This window comes from Erpetoichthys calabaricus, chromosome 3 (genome assembly GCF_900747795.2).
Source record: "Erpetoichthys calabaricus chromosome 3, fErpCal1.3, whole genome shotgun sequence".
In the NCBI taxonomy this organism is placed as follows: Eukaryota; Metazoa; Chordata; class Cladistia; order Polypteriformes; family Polypteridae; genus Erpetoichthys; species Erpetoichthys calabaricus.
Window position 1 is genome coordinate 293,966,737 of NC_041396.2, and position 23,085 is coordinate 293,989,821.

Here is a 23,085-nt window from a genome sequence, read left to right on the forward strand (position 1 = left end):
TATGCAAATATCTCACCAGCCAATCATGTGGCAGCAGCACAATGCATCACATCATGCAGACACAGGTCATATGTGATATGAAAGGCACTATACACAAAGTGATAGATAGATAGATAGATAGATAGATAGATAGATAGATAGATAGATAGATAGATAGATAGATAGATAGATAGATAGATAGATAGATAGATAACACTTTATTTGTCCCCTGATTTTTACAGAAGTTCTTTTAATAATTAATAACAAATAAATATAGACACACACACACACAGTATGGTCTGAATAGAATGACTAAAGAGAAAGAAAATTTATAAATAAAGAAACATTCTGGCTCGGCAGTTACAATTAGGTGTATTGCTGTTTCTATTAAGGAGCCCCCATTGCATCTCTTGACACACTTCTACTGAATAATTCATTGGCTCAAAGTCTTGGTGTTGGTGTGTCACAGAGAGGATGTGTGTCATTGTTCATAATGGCACTCAGTTTGTTTTAATCCCCTCCTCCTCTACTAGCTCCAGGGGGTCCACAGCGTATACCATAGCTGACTTTGCTATTTTACCTAACTTGTTGAGTTGGTGGTCCTCTCCTGAAGTGATGTTACCAGCCCAGCACACCACACTGACCATCACAGACTTGTAGAAGATGTGAAGGACGTCACTTCCCACATAAAAGGAACACAGTCTCTTTAGGAAGAAGATTCTGCTCTGCCCTTTCTTCAATAAGATGGATAAGAATCGAGTATTATATAGAATGAGATGCACCAGAGTCAAAGCAAAGAGTCTTAATAGTTGTGTCAATGGGATATTTAACTTTTTTTTTTATTTTTAATACATTAATACATTTTGCTTTCTCATTCTGGGGTATCGAGTGTAGCTTGATGAGGAAATTAATGAATTGAAATGATCTTAACATAGCCTGCAACATAATAAAAAATAAAATGCGAAGGGGTCAGAATACCTTTTGAATGCACCTTATGGCAGTGAGTTAGCCTTCACCTCTAGAGATAGAGAAGCACATCTCACACATGCAGGCTATCTCAGTCAGTGTCATTTGTAGTAATCAGAAGTCCAAGCACAGATCTCTGGGGGATTCAAACAAAATGCAGAACGCTGATCATTCCCCCCTTCTGTACTTTTTGTGTAATACCCATTAACATCTTGAAGACCACTTTTGTATGTAACCTCTGGTGTACCAACGTTAAAATTGATTAAAGTTGACTTAAATCTAGGTTTGAAAACAGTTGGCTGGACCTTTGGTACCTGTGACCTCTAGTTTTGGGATTAATCTTTGTAACTGAACTTCTGGATAGCAGAGGCTTTAAGGCAGTGAGCTCCATTGTTCTTGTTTTGCCTTTGTCTACTGCTCCAGTGTAACTGGTTTCTCTGTTAGAATCCTCCTCTTCCGAACACATTTCTGACATTTAGGATATTATTTTCTTGTAGGTAGTATGTTAATCTATTCATTTTCTGTCCCTCTTTGTCCAATTCAGTGTCACCAAGGACTGGTGCCTATCCCAGCAGCATTTGGGCACAAGTCAAGAACTAACACTAGACTACTCTCCAGTATACACATACTAATAGGAATATAAACGGGCATCCAGCAAACCATTTCATTTTTCTTATGAGTCTCATTGTTCATAAGTTCATTCCAGGATCCACTCAGACAATCACAACCACATGTTGCTGGTTTAAAATCACGAACTGACCTAACTTGTCTTGAGATGCGGGAGGAAAACCAGAATACCTGGAGAAAAGCCCATGCAGACTTGGTCAGGTCAGGTTGGGAAGCATGCACTGGTAAAGCACGTTGCCGCATCCACCACACGATCAGCTCAGGATCCTGGTTGGCAACCCCCCAGGCAGACACGCGGTCCAGTCCCACTCTCTGGAAGTGGCCATCTATCTGAAACACCCAGGTGTTACATGGGTGTACCCTTGGCCTGGTCCAGCCGATCGGGTTTTCAACATTGAGGATCCTGTGAACCGGATCACCCTCGGGTAATCACGCCACATTGCCGTAGTGCCGTAACTGACACTCTCTCACAGTGAAGGTAATGTGCCTCATTTGGGATTCCATGAGCAACACAAAGTCAAACCAGTGGTACCCAAGGATTCTCCGAAGAGACACAGGACAGAAGGAGTCCAGTCTTCGTCTCAGGTCACTGGATAGCATCCTTGTCTCACAACCATATAACAAAATAGGAAGCACTAGGACTCTAAAGACTTGGACCTTCATCCTTTTGCGCCACACACCCCTTTCCAGTGACCTCATGACCCCCCACGCTCTCTGTCTACTGACTTCATAGGAAGAGTCACCAGAGACATGAATGTCACTGCCGAGGTAAGTAAACCTCTCAAGTCGTTAAAGGCCTAGATCTTGGTTTTTATCAGGACACTCGGAAGCCCAGATACTCAGACTCCTCACTCAGTCTCTAGAGAACCCCAATTAGAGCCTCCATTGACTCCACAAAGATCACAGCATCATCAGCAAATTCAAGATCAGTGAATCGTTCTTCACCAACAGATGCCCCACTGCCCCCAGACCCCATGACTCTGCCCAACACCCAGTCCATGCAAGCTTTGAACTTAATAGGAGCAAAAACAGACCCCTGACGAACCCCAGAATCAACTGGAAAAAACACAGAGGTTCTGCCTGCACTCTGCACAGTACTCACAGTAGCAGTGTACAGGCCGGCCATGATATCCAGCTACCTTGAGGGGATCCCACAAAGTCTCAGGATATCCCATGCGGACATGGGAGTCCTCGGGTACAGGAATTAAACCCCGGGGTCTGGATCTGTGAGAGAGAAATGTCATCCTCTGTGGCACTATGTTGCTCCAAACTGATAATTAATTATTTTAATTATGAATAAAAGATGAAACTGCCCCCCCCCCCCCCCCCCCCCCCCACCAGATACAAACTGCTTCTGTCAGTTTGGCCTGCTTCAGCATTCATCAGCATCCCTCCTTGTTCCTTCCAGTCTAACTAATAGTCTCTCAAGAGGCATTATGTCAAATGCTATCCAAACCGCCAAGTAAATTATTGTACACTTCCTCAAATCCCTTACATCCATCATCTCCTTCATAAAATCCTTCAGGCTGCTCTGATAGATGTGGGCCTCCCTAACGCAAGGCTGATTCTTTTCCAGAGCAGCTGACCTTTTAATAACTAATTCACAGTTTTCTTCTCCACAGGGCAGCCTTCTATCAGAGGTATTCCCCTTTGGCATTCTATTAGTATTTAAGAAAGTGCAAAAAAATCAATTGAAAAAGATAAAAAGGGAAATAAAGATCCCTCAGGAAGTTCCATTAAGCCCACCAAAATTTCCAATCCATACAATGCATCAAAAAGAAACATGACGTTCGCCTCCATTTCATTATCATTCCCAAAACAAATGACAAAGTAATTGGCCTTAATAAGCCTATGTGTAAGTTATGCATTTTAAGTGACACACTGGTTAGATGGGCATCCCGACCGGGAAGCAGGATGGTTCCTTGCCCGGATGGGAGGCTTCATGAGGTCAGTCAGGCATCCCGACCAAATAAGGGAAAGGGGCCATACCCAAACAGGACTTCCCAAGGGGATACAAACAGAGAAGGACAATTCCTTACCTGTACCACATGGTGATGCAGCTGGTCAAGATGCTCTCAACAATGCAGCTCTAAAAGTTGCCGAGGATCTTAGTCAACATACCAAACTTCCACACCCTCCTCAGAAAGTACAGCCGCTGATGGGCCCTCTTGACCAGCTGTGTGGTGTTAAGTGTCCAAGTGAGGTCCTCACTGATGTAGACGGCCAGGTGTTTAATGCTGCGCACCCTCTCCACTTCAAGCCCTCGTATGAACAGTGGCCCATGACATCTCCTCTCCTTCCTCATGTCCACTATCATCTCCTTCGTCTTGTCTGTGTTGAGGGTGAGGTTGTTGTCCTCACGCCATGACGCCAGACTGTCCACCTCCCTCCTGTAGGCCGCCTCATCCCCACCAGTGATGCATCCTGTAACTGCGGTGTCGTCTGCAAACATTAGGATGATGTGTCTTTGTGGGAAGTGACACAGTCGTGGGTGAACAGGGTGTAGAGGATGGGGCTGAGGACACATCCCTGTGGGGTGCCTGTGTTTGTGATAATGGTGGCTGAAGTCCTATTACAAATCCTGACAGACTGGGGCCTGGAAGTCAGAAAGTCTAGGAGCCAGTTACAGAGGGTGGGGTGCACGCCAAGTGCAGACAGTTTATGGTTGAGTTTTTGAGGGATAACCGTGTTAAAGGCGGAGCTGTAGTCAACAAACAGTATCCTGATTGTTTTGTCTTGGTAGAGTAATATATATTGCTCTACTTTCCCCTATTGTATTATTAATATGTAGCCTTAGAATGCCTAATCTCACAGACTTACCACTGTTTATATGGTATTATTGTATATAACTTATCCCCACCTTCCCTTCTATATCTATAACCTCAGGCAATTAGATGTAGTAAAAAGACAAGCAGAAGTTAAGTTACACATAAAATAATGTATTATTGATAATATTCATAAATAATAACAAAATGCAAAGTACATTTGAATATTGGCAACCATACAACCTGATTAAATGGTGATATGTAGTTCAGGTGGCACACAGACTTGTAGTTACTTAAATGTCTCTAGTTAAGGCATCATTGGTGCTCAGCTTTCTGCCACATGTCTGTTCAATATGGCTGCTGAGCTGTGCTCTTCATTGTGTTGTCTTCATCATCACAGGTTAGCAAAAGAGATGCTTCTTTCAGATGTTGGTTAGTACAGTAAGAGAGAGATACTTCTATATCATCACAGGTTAGCAAGAGAGAGATTGTGAGGTTAAACACATACATTTATAGATGTTCTGTCCAACCCATACAGCAAATAGGACATCATGGTACTTAAAGGCCTCTGAGACAAGCCAATTCCAAATAGCCATACCTCAGACCAATGGAGGAATAGAACATCTTAACACCTGCCCCCAAACCATATGTTAAAGTACGCCTTAGTCTACTTGCGGGGGTTAGGGCAGAAATGACTTTAGCAAAGAAATACTCGGCAAACTGGTTTAAGACACATCCCCCAAAACCTGCCTAAAGGGGGGGGGGGGGGGGGTAAACACTAAATTACATTGCTTTGCCTAAACTATAAATAAAGACATACAAAATATTCATCAAGTTATATGTAAAATCTCACATCACAACACTGATGTAGGAGTCTTTGTTCTCTAGATGGGAGAGGGAATAATGTAGTGCGGCCGCAACAGCATCTGAGGTGGACCTGTTGGACCGGTAGGCATACTGCAGGGGGTCCAGAGTGTCCGGTATGCTGCTCTGAATGTGGGCCAGCACCATTCTCTCAAAACACTTCATGATTATTGGAGTGAGTGCTGTCGGCCTGTAATCATTCAGGCAGGTGGGTGGGCTTTATTTAGCAAGGGGGACGATGATTGTAGTCTTAAAGCAGGACAGAATGATGCTCTGACTGAGGAAAAGGTTGAAGATGGAGCAGAGGACATCAACCAGCTCGTTGGCACATGCTCTGAGAGCCCACCCAGGGATGCTGTCTGGTCCAGCTGCCTTAAGGGGGTTGATCTTCCTTAGTGCTTTGTGTACCTAACCTGAAAAGACCATTGGGGTAGGGGAGGGGAGGTTGGGTGGTCCAGGTGTGTGTGTGCCTCCATTCTGTGCTGTTGCTGGATGTCTCAAAGTGGGTGTAGACAAGTGTTGAGATCATCCAGGAGACTGTCTATGGAGCTGACTGTGCTGGTAGTGGTCCTGTAGTCTGTAATGTGCTGTAGGCCTTGCCACATACTTCCAGAGTCAGCAGTAGAATAGAAGCCCTCCAGCTCTCTCAGTACTGCCTCTTGACTGCTGTGACGGCTTTTCTTAGTCTGTACTCCGTCTCAGTGCCTGATCTACAGTGGTGTGAAAAACTATTTGCCCCCTTCCTGATTTCTTATTCTTTTGCATGTTTGTCACACAAAATGTTTCTGATCATCAAACACATTTAACCATTAGTCAAATATAACACAAGTAAACACAAAATGCAGTTTTTAAATGATGGTGCTTATTATTTAGGGAGAAAAAAAATCCAAACCTACATGGCCCTGTGTGAAAAAGTAATTGCCCCCTTGTTAAAAAATAACCTAACTGTGGTGTATCACACCTGAGTTCAATTTCCGTAGCCACCCCCAGGCCTGATTACTGCCACACCTGTTTCAATCAAGAAATCACTTAAATAGGAGCTGCCTGACACAGAGAAGTAGACCAAAAGCACCTCAAAAGCTAGACATCATGCCAAGATCCAAAGAAATTCAGGAACAAATGAGAACAGAAGTAATTGAGATCTATCAGTCTGGTAAAGGTTATAAAACCATTTCTAAAGCTTTGGGACTCCAGCGAACCACAGTGAGAGCCATTATCCACAAATGGCAAAAACATGGAACAGTGGTGAACCTTCCCAAAATTACCCCAAGAGCGCAGAGACGACTCATCCGAGAGGTCACAAAAGACCCCAGGACAACGTCTAAAGAACTGCAGGCCTCACTTGCCTCAATTAAGGTCAGTGTTCACGACTCCACCATAAGAAAGAGACTGGGCAAAAACGGCCTGCATGGCAGATTTCCAAGACGCAAACCACTGTTAGGCAAAAAGAACATTAGGGCTCGTCTCAATTTTGCTAAGAAACATCTCAATAATTGCCAAGACTTTTGGTAAAATACCTTGTGGATTGATGAGACAAAAGTTGAACTTTTTGGAAGGCAAATGTCCCGTTACATCTGGCGTAAAAGGAACACAGCATTTCAGAAAAAGAACATCATACCAACAGTAAAATATGGTGGTGGTAGTGTGATGGTCTGGGGTTGTTTTGCTGCTTCAGGACCTGGAAGGCTTGCTGTGATAGATGGAACCATGAATTCTACTGTCTACCAAAAAATCCTGAAGGAGAATGTCCGGCCATCTGTTCGTCAACTCAAGCTGAAGCGATCTTGGGTGCTGCAACAGGACAATGACCCAAAACAAACCAGCAAATCCACCTCTGAATGGCTGAAGAAAAACAAATGAAGACTTTGGAGTGGCCTAGTCAAAGTCCTGACCTGAATCCAATTGAGATGCTATGGCATTACCTTAAAAAGGCGGTTCATGCTAGAAAACCCTCAAATAAAGCTGAATTACAACAATTTTGCAAAGATGAGTGGGCCAAAATTCCTCCAGAGCGCTGTAAAAGACTCATTGCAAGTTATCGCAAACGCTTGATTGCAGTTATTGCTGCTAAGGGTGGCCCAACCAGTTATTAGGTTCAGGGGGCAATTACTTTTTCACACAGGGCCATGTAGGTTTGGATTTTTTTTTCTCCCTAAATAATAAAAACCACCATTTACAAACTGCATTTTGTGTTTACTTGTGTTATATTTGACTAATGGTTAAATGTGTTTGATGATCAGAAACATTTTGTGTGACAAACATGCAAAAGAATAAGAAATCAGGAAGGGGGCAAATAGTTTTTCACACCACTGTAAATGCAAGAGAGCGGGCACGCAGCATGTGACGTACCTGACTGTTTATCCAGGGCTTCTGGCTTCTGCTAAAGGCTGATTTAATTTAACTAAAATCATCTTCCAAATAGACTTACATTAAAATTTATCAAAAAGCACTCTCCATTGTTTACCCACCATCTATGAGATTTGCTCTTGGCCTACTAAAATTGTTCTCCATAGTCTGTCTCTCTGTAGAAAACCTCTGAGTTCATTCACTGATTGGATAGTTATAGTCCATTATTTGCATATGTGAGGATGCAGTAATAGAAATCAGTGCCAGTTGAAAACCATTTGGAGCCCTCGGAGGGTTTGACGGACATCATCCCTCGTCGTCTATAGCGGGTAGTCAATATTATTATTGGATTTTGACAACAACTTCTCCTTCACTTTCCAAAAGGTGCCCCTCCAATCACGGGGACCACCTATGTCATATAATGGGCTAACCGACTCTGATAGGAATTTTAGGTAAATGTTTTATCAGTTTTAATTATACTTTAAGTTCACCAAATTTCTGTGTGATTACTTTAAGTTTGTCGATTTGTTTAATTAATTTATGAACTATACTAGGGGGCTTCGACCCCTGCTTGCTTCACTCACCAACCACCTTGGGCTGCTCTACGCGCCAATCACTTCATGTCTCTAATGCCTCTGTATGTGGATTTCACTTTCACCAAACAACAAATCTTTTAATTCTCATGGATATGCCTCTTCATTGGGAAGAAACACTACTTTTCACTGATGGCAACACGAATTAGACGATCTACAAGTCTCCGACTTAAAGTTTAAATCCAAACAATATATTCGGTCTCTTTTTGCTGTTCCGTTATTTCACCGAGTAATAATTTCCATTTGTTCACACTAATGTGATCTTTACAATAATTTTATTGAGACTTTCGAATTTTAGTACTTTCATTATCTCTAACCTGCTCTGCATGTGTATCGCGCCAGTGTTTTTGAATTCTTTACGAAGTTCTACTTTGTCATCTACTCTTTGAGTTTTATTTCCAGCTTCGGGCTTGGTTAAATTTCCTGGTACAAAGTCTCGTCTCGCGGGACGTGAAAGTATTTCTCTGAAAAAGTCTTGTCTCGTCCCAGGATTTTTTTATTATAATAGAGAGATATGTTACGAAGCTGCCTTATTAAGAACATCGAGAGAGACGTGAAGAGAGCAAACCAAATGAACAACTTCTTTAACAGGTTTGACCACTCTAATCTACTCTCACTCTCACCTCGGAGTACTGCACCCTCCACACATCCTTCTGCTGATACCAGAATAGGAGTGACATCCCCACCCATAATTACAACAGTGCAAGTGAGCAGAGAGCTGAGGAGACTTCATGCCAGCAAAGCAGCGGGTCCAGATGGAGTATCGCCACGACTGCTGAAGGTCTGTGCATCGGCGCTGGGGGGTCCTCTACAGCGCATCTTCAACCTGAGCCTGGAACAGGGGAGAGTTCCGAGGCTTTGGAAAACATCTTGCATCACCCCAGTCCCAAAGGTATCGCATCCTAGTGAGCTGAATGACTTCCGGCCTGTTGCTCTGACATCACATGTGATGAAGACCATGGAGAGACTGCTGCTTCACCACCTGAGGCCACAGGTTCACCACGCCCTCGACCCTCTGCAGTTTGCATATCAGGAAAAGGTGGGAGCGGAGGATGCCATCATCTGTATGCTACATCGATCCCTCTCCCACTTGGACAGAGGCAGTGGTGCTGTAAGAATTATGTTTCTAGTCTTCTCTAGCGCCTTCAACACAATCCAACCTCTGCTCCTTAGGGACAAGCTGACAGAGATAGGAGTAGATTCATACCTGGTGGCATAGATTGTGGACTATCTTAAAGACAGACCTCAGTATGTGCATCTTGGGAACTGCACGTCTGACATTGTGGTCAGCAACACAGGAGCGCCACAAGGGACTGTACTTTCTCCGGTCATGTTCAGCCTATATACATCGGACTTCCAATACAACTCGGAGTCCTGCCACGTGCAAAAGTTCGCAGATGACACTGCTATCGTGGGCTGGATCAGCAGTGGGCAGGAGGAGGAGTATAGGGACCTAATCAATGACTTTGTTAAATGGTGCGACTCAAACCACCTACACCTGAACACCAGCAAAACCAAGGAGCTGGTGGTGGATTTTAGGAGGCCCAGACCCCTCATGGACTCCGTGATCATCAGAGGTGACTGTGTGCAGATGGTTCAGACCTATAAATACCTGGGAGTGCAGCTGGATGATAAATTAGACTGGACTGCCAATACTGATGCGCTGTGCAAGAAAGGACAGAGCTGGTTATACAGTGGTGTGAAAAACTATTTGCCCCCTTCCTGATTTCTTATTCTTTTGCATGTTTGTCACACAAAATGTTTCTGATCATCAAACACATTTAACCATTAGTCAAATATAACACAAGTAAACACAAAATGCAGTTTTTAAATGATGGTTTTTATTATTTAGGGAGAAAAAAAATCCAAACCTACATGGCCCTGTGTGAAAAAGTAATTGCCCCCTTGTTAAAAAATAACCTAACTGTGGTGTATCACACCTGAGTTCAATTTCCGTAGCCACCCCCAGGCCTGATTACTGCCACACCTGTTTCAATCAAGAAATCACTTAAATAGGAGCTGCCTGACACAGAGAAGTAGACCAAAAGCACCTTAAAAGCTAGACATCATGCCAAGATCCAAAGAAATTCAGGAACAAATGAGAACAGAAGTAATTGAGATCTATCAGTCTGGTAAAGGTTATAAAGCCATTTCTAAAGCTTTGGGACTCCAGCGAACCACAGTGAGAGCCATTATCCACAAATGGCAAAAACATGGAACAGTGGTGAACCTTCCCAGGAGTGGCCGGCCGACCAAAATTACCCCAAGAGCGCAGAGACGACTCATCCGAGAGGTCACAAAAGACCCCAGGACAACGTCTAAAGAACTGCAGGCCTCACTTGCCTCAATTAAGGTCAGTGTTCACGACTCCACCATAAGAAAGAGACTGGGCAAAAATGGCCTGCATGGCAGATTTCCAAGACGCAAACCACTGTTAAGCAAAAAGAACTTAAGGGCTCGTCTCAATTTTGCTAAGAAACATCTCAATGATTGCCAAGACTTTTGGGAAAATACCTTGTGGACTGATGAGACAAAAGTTGAACTTTTTGGAAGGCAAATGTCCCGTTACATCTGGCGTAAAAGGAACACAGCATTTCAGAAAAAGAACATCATACCAACAGTAAAATATGGTGGTGGTAGTGTGATGGTCTGGGGTTGTTTTGCTGCTTCAGGACCTGGAAGGCTTGCTGTGATAGATGGAACCATGAATTCTACTGTCTATCAAAAAATCCTGAAGGAGAATGTCCGGCCATCTGTTCGTCAAATCAAGCTGAAGCGATCTTGGGTGCTGCAACAGGACAATGACCCAAAACACACCAGCAAATCCACCTCTGAATGGCTGAAGAAAAACAAAATGAAGACTTTGGAGTGGCCTAGTCAAAGTCCTGACCTGAATCCAATTGAGATGCTATGGCATGACCTTAAAAAGGCGGTTCATGCTAGAAAACCCTCAAATAAAGCTGAATTACAACAATTTTGCAAAGATGAGTGGGCCAAAATTCCTCCAGAGCGCTGTAAAAGACTCATTGCAAGTTATCGCAAACGCTTGATTGCAGTTATTGCTGCTAAGGGTGGCCCAACCAGTTATTAGGTTCAGGGGGCAATTACTTTTTCACACAGGGCCATGTAGGTTTGGATTTTTTTTTCTCCCTAAATAATAAAAACCACCATTTACAAACTGCATTTTGTGTTTACTTGTGTTATATTTGACTAATGGTTAAATGTGTTTGATGATCAGAAACATTTTGTGTGACAAACATGCAAAAGAATAAGAAATCAGGAAGGGGGCAAATAGTTTTTCACACCACTGTACTTCCTTAGAAGGCTGGCGTCCTTCAACATCTGCAATAAGATGCTGCAGATGTTCTATCAGACGGTTGTGGCGAGTGCCCTCTTCTACGCGGTGGTGTGCTGGGGAGGCAGCATTAAGAAGAAAGACGCCTCACGCCTGGATAAACTGGTGAGGAAGGTAGGCTCTATTGTTGGCATGGAGCTGGACAGTTTGACATCTGTGGCAGAGCGACGAGCGCTCAGCAGGCTCCTATCAATTATGGAAAATCCACTGCATCCACTAAATAGTATCATCTCCAGACAGAAGAGCAGCTTCAGCGACAGACTGCTGTCACTGTCCTGCTCCACTGATAGACTGAGAAGATTGTTCCTCCCTGAACTATGCGACTCTTCAATTCCACCCAGGGGGGTAAACATTAACATTATACAAAGATATTGTCTGTTTTTTACCTGCATTATTATCAATCTTTAATTTAATATTGTTTTTTGTATTAGTAAGGTGCTGCTGGATTATGTGAATTTCCCCTTGGGATTAATAAAGTATCTATCTATCTATCTATCTATAACTATACTGTCACCATCATCATCAGGTATCTGTTTAGTTGTCAATTAAAATAAAAATGTACAATTAAACCTATAACTAAAGTAATAATTTTGTTATGTTATCTTTTTTCGGGAATCATTAAATAAAAATAAAGTCCGCCAATACTGCCCAGTTCCCACGGATTTTCTTTAATGTAACCCCTCAGGAGCATATTATTCTGAGACAATTTTGTAAATCAAAAATCAAACATCCTCCTTGACATTTGCAAGCTGTCAGTCCACTGTTTTGTATCAACATCCTCCATATTTCGTTCTTCTCAATACTGGCTCCTCTCCCGTGTCTCAAGATATCTGTCTACAGGTCCACTCAAAGCAAAGGGGTTGTCGTGGCACCATTTACAGTTTCGCCTGCTTCTGTAAACATGTCTGCTGTTTGTACCCAGTGCTACTGGGATTGACTCTGGATCCCAATAAACCAGACTGAGATTACGCAGATCTGTTACATTAGTTTTGCTAGATGCTTTTCTATAAAAAGATGCTACATTAAGAGATGACTGCCTGATCGACGTCATTGGGTTATTACAAGTAGCTAGTAAAGAGGACACTCTTTAATGCTAACGTAAGTACTTAAAACTACAAAAACAAAAGTAAAGTACACATTTGAGAAATCACTCAACCGATGTATGTATTTTATGTGTATTAAAAGTCAGACGTTGTCGTTACGTATAAACTTCAGTACCAAGTTATCAAAAATACTCTCCTTGGGCGTCTTACCTGCAATTACTTAACCGAATTCAATCTGCTACAACTTTATTGACACTGCTATCAGGTGCAGATACATAGTGGTACTTCTTCCAAGATGGCGCGTTGCTATAGTGATCGTGAATCATAGTCTCGCGATAGTTGTGAGAGTCTTGGTGCTAGCTGATTGCCTTGTAGTTCTAAAGAAGATGGCGGCTCGCGGCGCGTTTCAGACGGCGCAGACAGGCGGGAGCGGTCCAGTACCGGGGGCAGGGCCAGGACCTGGACCTGGAGCGGGAGCTGCACCGGGTACACCAACCGGTAGGATGGTACAGCCGCCAGGAGCCCCCAATCATCTATACCGCTCCCCCATGCCAGGACCAGGATACCCGGTAAGAAGTTGTAGCAGAAGGATGGAACAAAGGGAGGTGCTGGGGGGACGGAGGAGGAGAGGCCAGTGCGTTAGAGGTAACGGAGCATCGAGTTGGGTACAGCGGCAAGCGGAATTAGGCAGACTAAGGGAAACTGAGACGTACAAAGCGGGAAGAAAAAATAAGGGGGGATTCGTAGATATGTTCTCTGTTAAATGAAGAGATCAACAGTGCAGAGCCTAAGGGAATCGTTAGGGGCCCAGGCACAGCAGTTCAGGAAAGCGTGCAGTACGTAATGAATAAACGGGGGGAGCTGCACATTTCTTGATCCCCCCTAGTTCTTTAACAAAGAAAAAAATAGCGTTTTGCTTTGAGAAAATTGAGCCCAAAGCCTGCGTGATTATCACTTTTTATTGTAGACTTGTATGCAGGAAAGTAAACGACAACGGACCCCCTTCACTGTGTGCTTCTTATTTGTGATCCCCATCGGATTGCCCAGAACTTTCGAGCGAATTTCTCCCCTTCGGTAACGAGAGGCCACCGAGGACTGAAATGTCAGTTATAAGTTATAAGCAGACTGTATGTGCAGAATTAATAATGCGTTTGCACAATGGCGGAGTCGATTTTAAATTTTTTGAGCTTCTGTAAAACTGTAAATATCCCCCTGGGGATTAAGGTAGATAGATATAAAGATGCATGTATCTGTCTATCATTGTTTACTTTATGAGGAATGTGAAGGAAAGGAGACCACCCAGGTTTCTTTATAAATGCCCCAATCGGTAAGGTTGAGGCCCTTCTTTCGTGTAAAGACCACCCGCTTGTTTTAGCTGTCTTAAACTATAACTTTTTACTTGTTCTTCTTGCTCAGATGTTGAGCGCTCGTTGTGCAACTTCAGCTCACTGATGTATACATTCAAGATTTCTTTATTTGACATCGTTGTACATGTACAACATGTAATGCAATTTTAACCTGGTTTGCTTCTCTCATTATGGAAAAGGTATTAAGAAAACAGATGTAGAGAAGCCGTAATGGAAGTAAGACTAAGTAAAACTTAAATTTTAAATGTAATAAAGCTAGATAGATTTTTAAATATAAACTAGTATACCTTAGCAAATTGACATATGCCCCTTATTATATTATGACACATGATTCATTAAGTATTTGCAAGGCAAAGTTATTTGAATAACATTTCCTTTTACAGTATATAAAACAAAAGTAAAAGAAAGTAAATATGAAGCAAGAGTTTGCTCAAGTGAGACCATCATGGAGGCAGTACTCAAAGGATGTTTTAGGGCATGTCCAGATTGAGAAGCCTTGTGTCCTGAGGATAGAAGTTCCTCTTGAGCCTAACTGTTTTGGACATAAGATTTCAAAACCTTTTGCCTGATTTCAGAAGGTAAAACAGTCCATTTACTGGGGTAGAGGGGTCCTTGATGATTTTGGTTGCTCTGGCCCTGCACCACTTAGTAAAAACGACCTTATAAGATTGGAAAATCAGATGTCATGGTGGGATCTGCTGCACACACCACCCTTTACAGGGTTTTGTAGTGTTGGGCAGAGCAGTTGCCAAACCAAGATAAGCTAAAGAAAGTTTTTAGGATCCCCGGAAAGACCCAAAATTTCTCTAGTTGCCTTATGTGGTACAGACATTGTTTTGCCGTTTTGATCTGAACCTGGTTATGCTGAGTTCATGTCAGGTCCTCCAAATTATGAGTTCTAGGGTACCTGAAGCTGCTCACCCTTTCCTCTGTAGCCCCATTGATATGGATCGGTGTGAAAGAGTGCTGCTGCTTCCTGCAGAAATCTAAAACCAGCTTCTTAATTTTTTTAGATTTTTCAGTTAAAGGCTATTTGCTTGGCACCACAATGCCAGGTTATCCATCATCTTCAGATAGGCAGTCTCACCATTGGGAAAGTGAGAGATGAGTCATATCATCACATAGGTGTCAAGGGAACACAGAACGGAGCTTGGAACCAATCACTGAGGGACTCCAGTATTGAGGATAATATTGTTGGAGACACTGCATCCCACTCTTACCACCTTGGATCTGCCTGTGAGGAAATCCAACACCCTCTCCCAGAGGCATAGTTTCAGTCTTAATTCCGTTAGTTTGGTGAAGCAAAACATAACACGCCATTCCCTTATTTTGGATAAGTCAGTCTTTATTTAATGTAACCTCTTTAAAAGAGAGAGCTCTATCACAAGGCACTGTTGAAATAATTCAAGTGCAGTCAAGTAATAAGGTATAACAGGATCGTTTAAAATTAAATTGCAGGTAAAATGTTTAAACACACTACTCATGCTGCAGATGTCCAGACATCAAGTCTAAACAATAAATAAACCAGGTGGTCTTATTTTAGTTGCCTCAGTTACCTTCTGGCCTTCACTATATTCTATGAGTTGGTTTAGTGTGTTCTCTGAGCAAGTAAAACAGCATTTTATAATGTAGAATGCCTTTTAACTCCAATGCCTTACCTTTGAGCGAGTATTTATGTCCTACAAGACTGCTGATAGTTAAAGATAAGAGTTCAGGGTGAATTGATTTTGAACATCTTGCTTTGAAATAAACACTATTTCCTCCACCCTTGTTTGTTGTGTGAATCAGAAGCCGCAAGCCAAGTATTTATGGAGTTTGTATGTTCTCTCCATTTCTGCATGGCCTTTTCTCCGCCAAAATAATATATGTTCTTGCCTACATCTCAAAGGTCTGTGTTAGGTTGAGAGGCCCAAGTTGGCTTGTATAAGCAAATGTGAGTCTGCTCTGCAAGTAGCCTGCAGCTGTCATTCAAGGCTGCTTCCTGCTTTGCCATCAGTGCTGCCAGGGTTGCATTGACTACTGTGCCCATTAACCAGATTGAGCAGGTTTACTTATGGGTAGCTGAACCTTTCATTGTAAACCTACTTTACAAGTTTTAATAATATTTATTAGTAAGGAAGTCCCAACTTAAAAAGAAACAAATCTAACAATGGGAGTTATTATGACAAGTTGTAATATTATTTATTAGTAAGGGTGGCACAACTTATATTGGTTTCTTTTTAAAAAATGGGAGTTATTATGACAAGTTTTAATATTATTTCTTAGTAAGGAACGCACAACTTATATTTGTTTCTTTTAAAAAAAAAGGCAGTTATTATGTGCTTGTGTATCACAGTACTTGTGCAACCTCACCCAAGCAATATTAATCTGAAATGGCATATTTACAATTAGTATTATATCTTCATATAGTTCTTAATAGAGGCAAGTGGAGTATATACAGTATAACATTTGATAGCTTTTGATGCAATAGTTTACTGGTATGCCTCAAGAAAGTTGTTTATTAGATTAACAGTTTATTTTTTTAAATAAAAAGGATGAAATGTAATTTTGCAAGTTAAACTTTAAAATTTATGGTTAGGTGTGACTGTTAGACTTGTCTGTCTTTAGTTTGTGTAGTGTCATTTATCAAAAGCTGCAGCAACAGTTGTTTTGGAGAAGGCTGTGGAGTCGGTGCACAAAATCTCCCACTCCTCAAATTTGTAAACAGACTAATATATTTAATATGTTGATTGAAAGCACACAACATACAAGATACAAGGCACTTCCTCATTGCCAGCATGAATCTTCAGGCTAATTTTTAGCCCTCTAACCTGTTAAAGTTCAGGTTTAAAGGCTGCAGGGCAGTGATTAAAATGTTTATTTGCAATTATTTGCACGATTGTCTGCGATTAATCACAACAAATCATATTGTTATGTTTCAAAATTCAATAATGAACTCAAAAGTAGTGTATTCCGTGTATTTGGTTTGCAAACACTTTAAACAAATAAGGTGCTTTTTAACAGCAGTATTCCCTTTATATCCATCCATTATCCAACCCACTATATCCTAACCACAGGGTCCGCTGGAACCAGTTCCAGCCAACACAGGGCACAAGGCAGGAACAAATCCCTGTGCATGGTGCCAGCCCACCGCAGGGCACACACACCAAGCACACACTGGGGACAATATAGGAACGGCAATGCACCTGACCTGCATGTCTTTGGACTGTGGGAGGAAACCCACGTAGACACGGGGAGAACATGCAAACTCCACGCAGGGAGGACCCGGGAAGCGAACCCAGGTCTCCTAACTGTGAGGCAGCAGCGCTACCACTGTGCCACCGTGCTGCCCTTCCCTTTACATAGTAGCAGTTAAAATATCTCTTATAAATCTCAACTTAAACATTAATCAAATATAAAACCAAAGCTATTTGCCACTGCCAGGGCATTAGCATTTTATCTACTTTGTTATAGAAAAACTAGTTACCCTCAGAGTCCAGAGCCACAATCACAACATTATAACCAGCACCTTCCGAGCAACAGCAAGTTAACATTTGTAAATCTGTTTTCTTTTTTATCTGAACAGATACCAGCATAAACAGTCTATGTTCAGTAGCAACTCTTTGAGGGCTGAATATTTTTTCCAAAAAACTCAAGCACACAAAGCAGTGGTTTCACGCATAAATCAACTTAAAGCATCTGTTTGCACAGTGGGCTGGCTGCCTGGCTGTTCTTGTGAGACAAGTGCACTGGGGTGGCAGTTGCAGTGAGACGCAATATGGTTTGTACCTCCTGTCATCTTAAGTGTCTGTCCTCCCAGGCGAACGTTGCCATAGGCGCACCAGCTGCACGAACGTGTTCAGCACCACCATCAGCTGGGGACCGATCAGCTGATGCCGGTACCTCGCTTTCATTTTTGATCCAGATTACCTGCATCAAAATCAGAGTCCGACAAAGCAGAGTCCGATTCAGCGATAATACGAAAAAAGTTATCCATGGATTATTTTGCTTTGAGCATTCACTTTGGTATCTCTCCACATGCCATTTTAGAAGCTGTTTGCTCTTCACTACTTATGCACACGCAGGGAATTGAGGTCAAATCAACAAAACTGACTTTCCTTCTAGCAAAAGCGTATCGAAAAGTGCTGCAACAAGATCACTGATCTCTTATCAATTACTAGCAACACTGAGTTTTTCAAAATAATAATAACAAAAACTGCATTAATGCGTGTTAAAATAATCATCGGCGTTATTTAATTAATGCGATAACACGTTAACTTGCCCAGCCCTATTTTTTATCAAAAGTCTAAAAGAAACAGTAGTTTAATCAAATCTGTATATGTGAAATTGGAAATTTTAACATTATTTTACAATTTAGAATTAGTCAAAATGTACTTGCTTTGACTCCCATAACCCAATAATTCAGACTCCACTGCCCTGGTTTTGCCAAGCACACAAGTACTGTCTGCTATTTGCTAGTTATCCTTCATAATGGAACTTGGCATAATTCAGGTACACCACAAGTAAACCATTTGGAAATCCTATGCATGTAGCTTTACAGAAATACCATTTTGAAGAATTGAAAACAGAGAAGAGAATGTTCATAAAGTAAATTGGCAAACATTTTGGCAGGTGCAAAATTGTCCTAAAACTGCAGTAAGTTTTGAAAGAGTATGGAGTTAGGTAATGGTAAAGTAAACATGTATACTTATTTATGGACCATGTTTTGGCAAGCCAGAATGCTGTATTAAAATGTTTACAATATTACATTTATAGTTACTTTGTTTTAACATGTATGATTTGTTTTAATTTGCTCATCTAATCACCTCTGGTAAGCTTTGCATTTTATGACCAGCAAATATTGGTTCTACTCTTTAGCTAAATAGCTTCACAACTTTTGGATCACTTTAATACTCCCAGTTAACCAAACCTAATGAAGTGACATAAAAAGCTCCAGGATGTCTATAAATGAAATTCACTATAATTATATTATTTCTTGATATGAATAATTAAACATATTGCTTTCAAGTACTTTGTTTGCTTTCAAGTATTTTGCAGGTATGATGTTTTGTAAAATTTACACCTTTAAACTATTAATACATTGTAACTTGCATATAGAGCACAAGAAATGTTTTATGAATCATGGAGAGGTAGATAGATGAAAAACCAAGACTCCACTTGGATGTGTTTTTCACAAAGAATGCCATAGCTGTACTTACTTTTCAGATTTAAGAATAAAGAGATTGGGCAAGACTAGTGTAGTTTGCTAGAAAGGTTTTTGGAACAACAGCCAGTCATCCGAGCAGCTGTGCATACTGTCTAGGCAGCAGGGTTGCTCCCGCTGTGACTAGCATGCAACGTGGTTGTCTGCAAAGCAGTCATTTTTAATCTAGTAACGTGATTGTCATGTAGGAATCTGCTGTCCTGGATTTTCAGCTGATTCTCTACTAGCCTGAGAGTTGTGGCGATGCTTTGCTTAAGATCTTCATAATCCCTCGGTATAATAACTTGTTTGCTTTTTGGTTAGTATAGCATTCCACAGTTCAAAAACCTGTATCATTTGTGGAAAGCCTTAGTTTTCAACAATGCTGTAGGATCTCCTATCTTTACAGGTAAGAACTGCTATATATTTCTGTCATTTTATTTGGGCATGAGGCAAATTAAATGGAAGCTTGGAGCTACCTGTCCTCCACATTCCATTGTTTAGGCTCTACTCATTTGGATGGCGACTGAGATTATGTTTATGGGTGACATTGGAATAAAAGATTTCTCAAATTTATTGTGTTACAACAATACTTAACTTCTGAGCTGCACAGCTTACATATGACCTTGCTTTTATTCAGTTGTTGTTTACCAAAGCACCGCTTGAATCCATAGGACGTCCACGCATCTGATTTATATTTCAAAAGCGCCAATTAGATAGAAAAGTGCTTTTTCTGTAGAAAACCTTAACAGGCGCATTAGCGACATCTACTGGCTCAGATGCCAAAAAAGAAGCTAAGCAAAAATTTACATACAGTAGTTGAGCAGGATAGAGATTCACAGGATCGATTTTGAGACTTGGAGAATCTATATTGAATCATTTAAATGGAAAATAACAATCGCAAACTTGATAATTTTACTCGGGCTAGTGGTAACTGTTAGATCTTTTGTCCTTGAGGTGTATTTGCTGTTTTTTTTTCATTTCAAACTTAACTGGCCTTTGCATCACCATTTTTGATTTTTTTGAACTTGGCATAATAATCACACCCAACTTCCAAGCTCAGTAATATTTTTTTGTTTACTTTTAAACCAATTTCTTTTATGAAATAGGAACTTTGTAAAAAGGATCATTTCAAGGGTTTTCTTAAGAGCTATAAATTTTGTTCCTGTCAAAGCCGCATGGCTCTGCCATAGCTCATTGGAAAGCTCACAATACATTTTAATGGTATGATCAAATTAATTATTTTTTTTTTGTCTAGGTCTGTTTTTTTTTTTTCCCCCAAGGTCAAAGTTCATTTTGAAAGTTGTGTTCCTTTTGCCACTCTTGGTTATTAAAGAAACAATTAAATGCTTGGAGTAACAAGTCAATTTATTTTTGTTCTAAAATACATTTGCAGTTATACTACTTGTATTTAGCACATTGACCTTTTGCTTAGTCCTCTTCATCAGATAACAACTCCAAATGTGTGCCAAGAATGTGTGCAAAATATGGTTTTGGTACTGAAGTCAAAATTTTAGTACTGATCTAATACTAATCCAGATGCTTGAAGGCTTACTTGGAGAGCATAGGTGAGTTTCCTCTCTGGGACAACAGACACTGTCCTACACAGCATATGTTTTGTGATCTGGATCCTTTCATTCTCATAAGGCATTGTTGTTGGAATTATATCAGATACCTCATACTTTTGCAGTATGTTGCTTCACTCAGTATGGCACTTCAGAGCATTGGCTCCCTTTGTAGTTTGGTTACCTTTTAGTAGATACAGAGGACTTGGACTGATTTTAATTTTACATTTCAACATACAAGTAATGGACCTGAAATGGGTTGTAAATGAAAGTATGCCAGTGTTTTCAAATGAAATCATAATTTTTTTTTTCCTAATCTAATTTCATTTTTGCTTGTTTCTAGCGTCCTGGAATTCCCCCGGGTAGCAGAATGACCCCACAAGGACCTGCCATGGGGCCCCCAGGGTATGGCACCAGCCCAGTGTCTCGTCCTGGCATGCCACAATCGGTAATGGATCAGTCCCGTAAGAGGCCAGCACCCCAACAGATCCAGCAAGTGCAGCAGGCAGCCCAGAATCGCAACCAGCAGTAAGTGACTATACCATTTTATTTTCATATTTTTATTATTATAGTGCATAATGTAGTTTCTGTGATTCTACTGTGTTTGAGCCCAGGTTGTTAAAGTGATGAGTTTAATGAATCACTAATCACAGCCGACCTCATTTTAGTTTGTTGATGTGCTTTTCTGCTTTGTGGTGTCCTTGGTAACTTTTTTTCCCCTATCTCTTGGTAGTGCTAAAAAGAAGAAAATGGCTGATAAGATACTACCTCAAAGGGTGAGATAACCTTTTTTTTTATTATAAAACTGCACATGTCGATTGCAATATTGTTCTTTTATGTGTCACTCATCATGTGTTTAATGCCTATTGTTTCCTTTCTATGAATCCATTTGACAGATACTGGGGGGCCCACTGTGGCTGCAGGTTTTTGTTCCAACCAGATTCCTAATCAGTGACAACACCTGATAGCATTGATCTCATTTAATTAGCTGGTATTATTTTTCTTTTATCCTACATTCAGAAAAGCACAGCAGCATGATTTTTACATTTATAAGATATTTAGAAACTACGGGGCTCTGCTCGCCAACCCCTGGTCTTGGGTAACCCGAAATAGATTTGAAAGAGATTATTTATCTCTGTCAGTTGTGGTCTTTCGTTTTGAACCCGTGCCTGCTTTGCTTCCGCATTTTCAGACGCGCGTTGTAGGCGCCTGCGTTCATTGATCTTATCCAGGTGGGCTTGTGTTTGTATCGTTGAGCTGTATTGTGTTTGAATTTGGTGTAAAGTGTTCAGCGGTTTGTACAATCCCAAGCAGCACATTATTCCTAACTTCACTCCGCAGTAGTGCCACTCACAATATGGCGGTGACGCCTGCGCCTTTCGTACTATCTTTGTGGACCTGTGGGGCCTCCGTAGCCTCTCACGTTTGACTCTGGGGTGCAGCGCAGAATCCTCTTTTCTGTGTGGTTGTGTCGTTAGTGGTAGCTATGGGCGCGTTGTTGCTTCATTTCTCATTCACGTTAGTTTAGCTCTTTCGTTCTTGGGCCGTGACTCCTTCGTTCGCGGTGGATACGACTTCGCTTGCGGTTTATGAGACGCGCGCCTGCGCAGTACGTCTCATGGTCCCATCGCCGTGTCCCTGCGTCCATATCCGGTTTATTCTCGGTTAGTAATATGGATATTTCTGCTTTTGCTAGAGATTTAAATGCTTAATTCTCTTTTGTTGATTTCGTCATATTTTGCCCTTTCTCTGTGCAGTTTTTACCCTTTGTTGTATCTTATTAATGAGAATTAAAAATGAGCAGAGCAGACACCCCAGCAAATAACACTTTATAAGCAAAGGCTGCAACTACTTTAGCATCAGATTCACTAATTAGTAAATAATGGATTAATTAAACAATTAGAACACCTAGAAAAGTAGAATGAAAATCAAGATGAAAATATTAAAAGGAAAAAAATACATTATTCCCATATAACATCTTGGTACATTTTAAAATATATATATATATATATATATATATATATATATATATATGTATGTATGTATGTGTGTGTGTGTATATATATATATATATATATATATATATATATATATATATATATATTAGTCATTTAGCCTGTTACAATAACGGGCGCTAGAACAGTAGTGCATAAACATTAGTAGGAACAGTCTATATTAAATGGCAAGGGACTCTGACCTCATTCTTTTTGTTGGTCGTATTTTTCTTTCTTTCAGCCTTTCTTTTGTTAATGTTTACTTGTTGAGCTGACCGTTCTTCGTGGGCTGCCGCCGTGTATTGTATGTCTTTAATTTTCTGTGACAGTAATACTGTCTTGTACGGCTCTACTCAATAAGTGCACGCACAAAAAGGCGAGCTTCAAAAGGGTGACCTCAATTGAGCGCGGTGAATAAAGGTGTTCGTAGATAATTTAG

General features: G+C 41.1%; 1 protein-coding gene across 1 annotated transcript in view; it reads left to right on the forward strand.

The window, feature by feature from the left end:
- Positions 1–12,884: 12,884 nt before the first annotated feature.
- The window catches only part of smarcd1 (SWI/SNF related, matrix associated, actin dependent regulator of chromatin, subfamily d, member 1), a 79,108-nt gene continuing 68,907 nt past the window's right edge, over positions 12,885–23,085 (forward strand). Inside the window, 3 exon segments of the mRNA XM_051925113.1 lie at positions 12,885–13,107; positions 20,996–21,180; positions 21,386–21,428. Of these exon segments, the coding sequence (XP_051781073.1) occupies positions 12,925–13,107; positions 20,996–21,180; positions 21,386–21,428 (411 nt within the window). The 5' untranslated portion in view covers positions 12,885–12,924.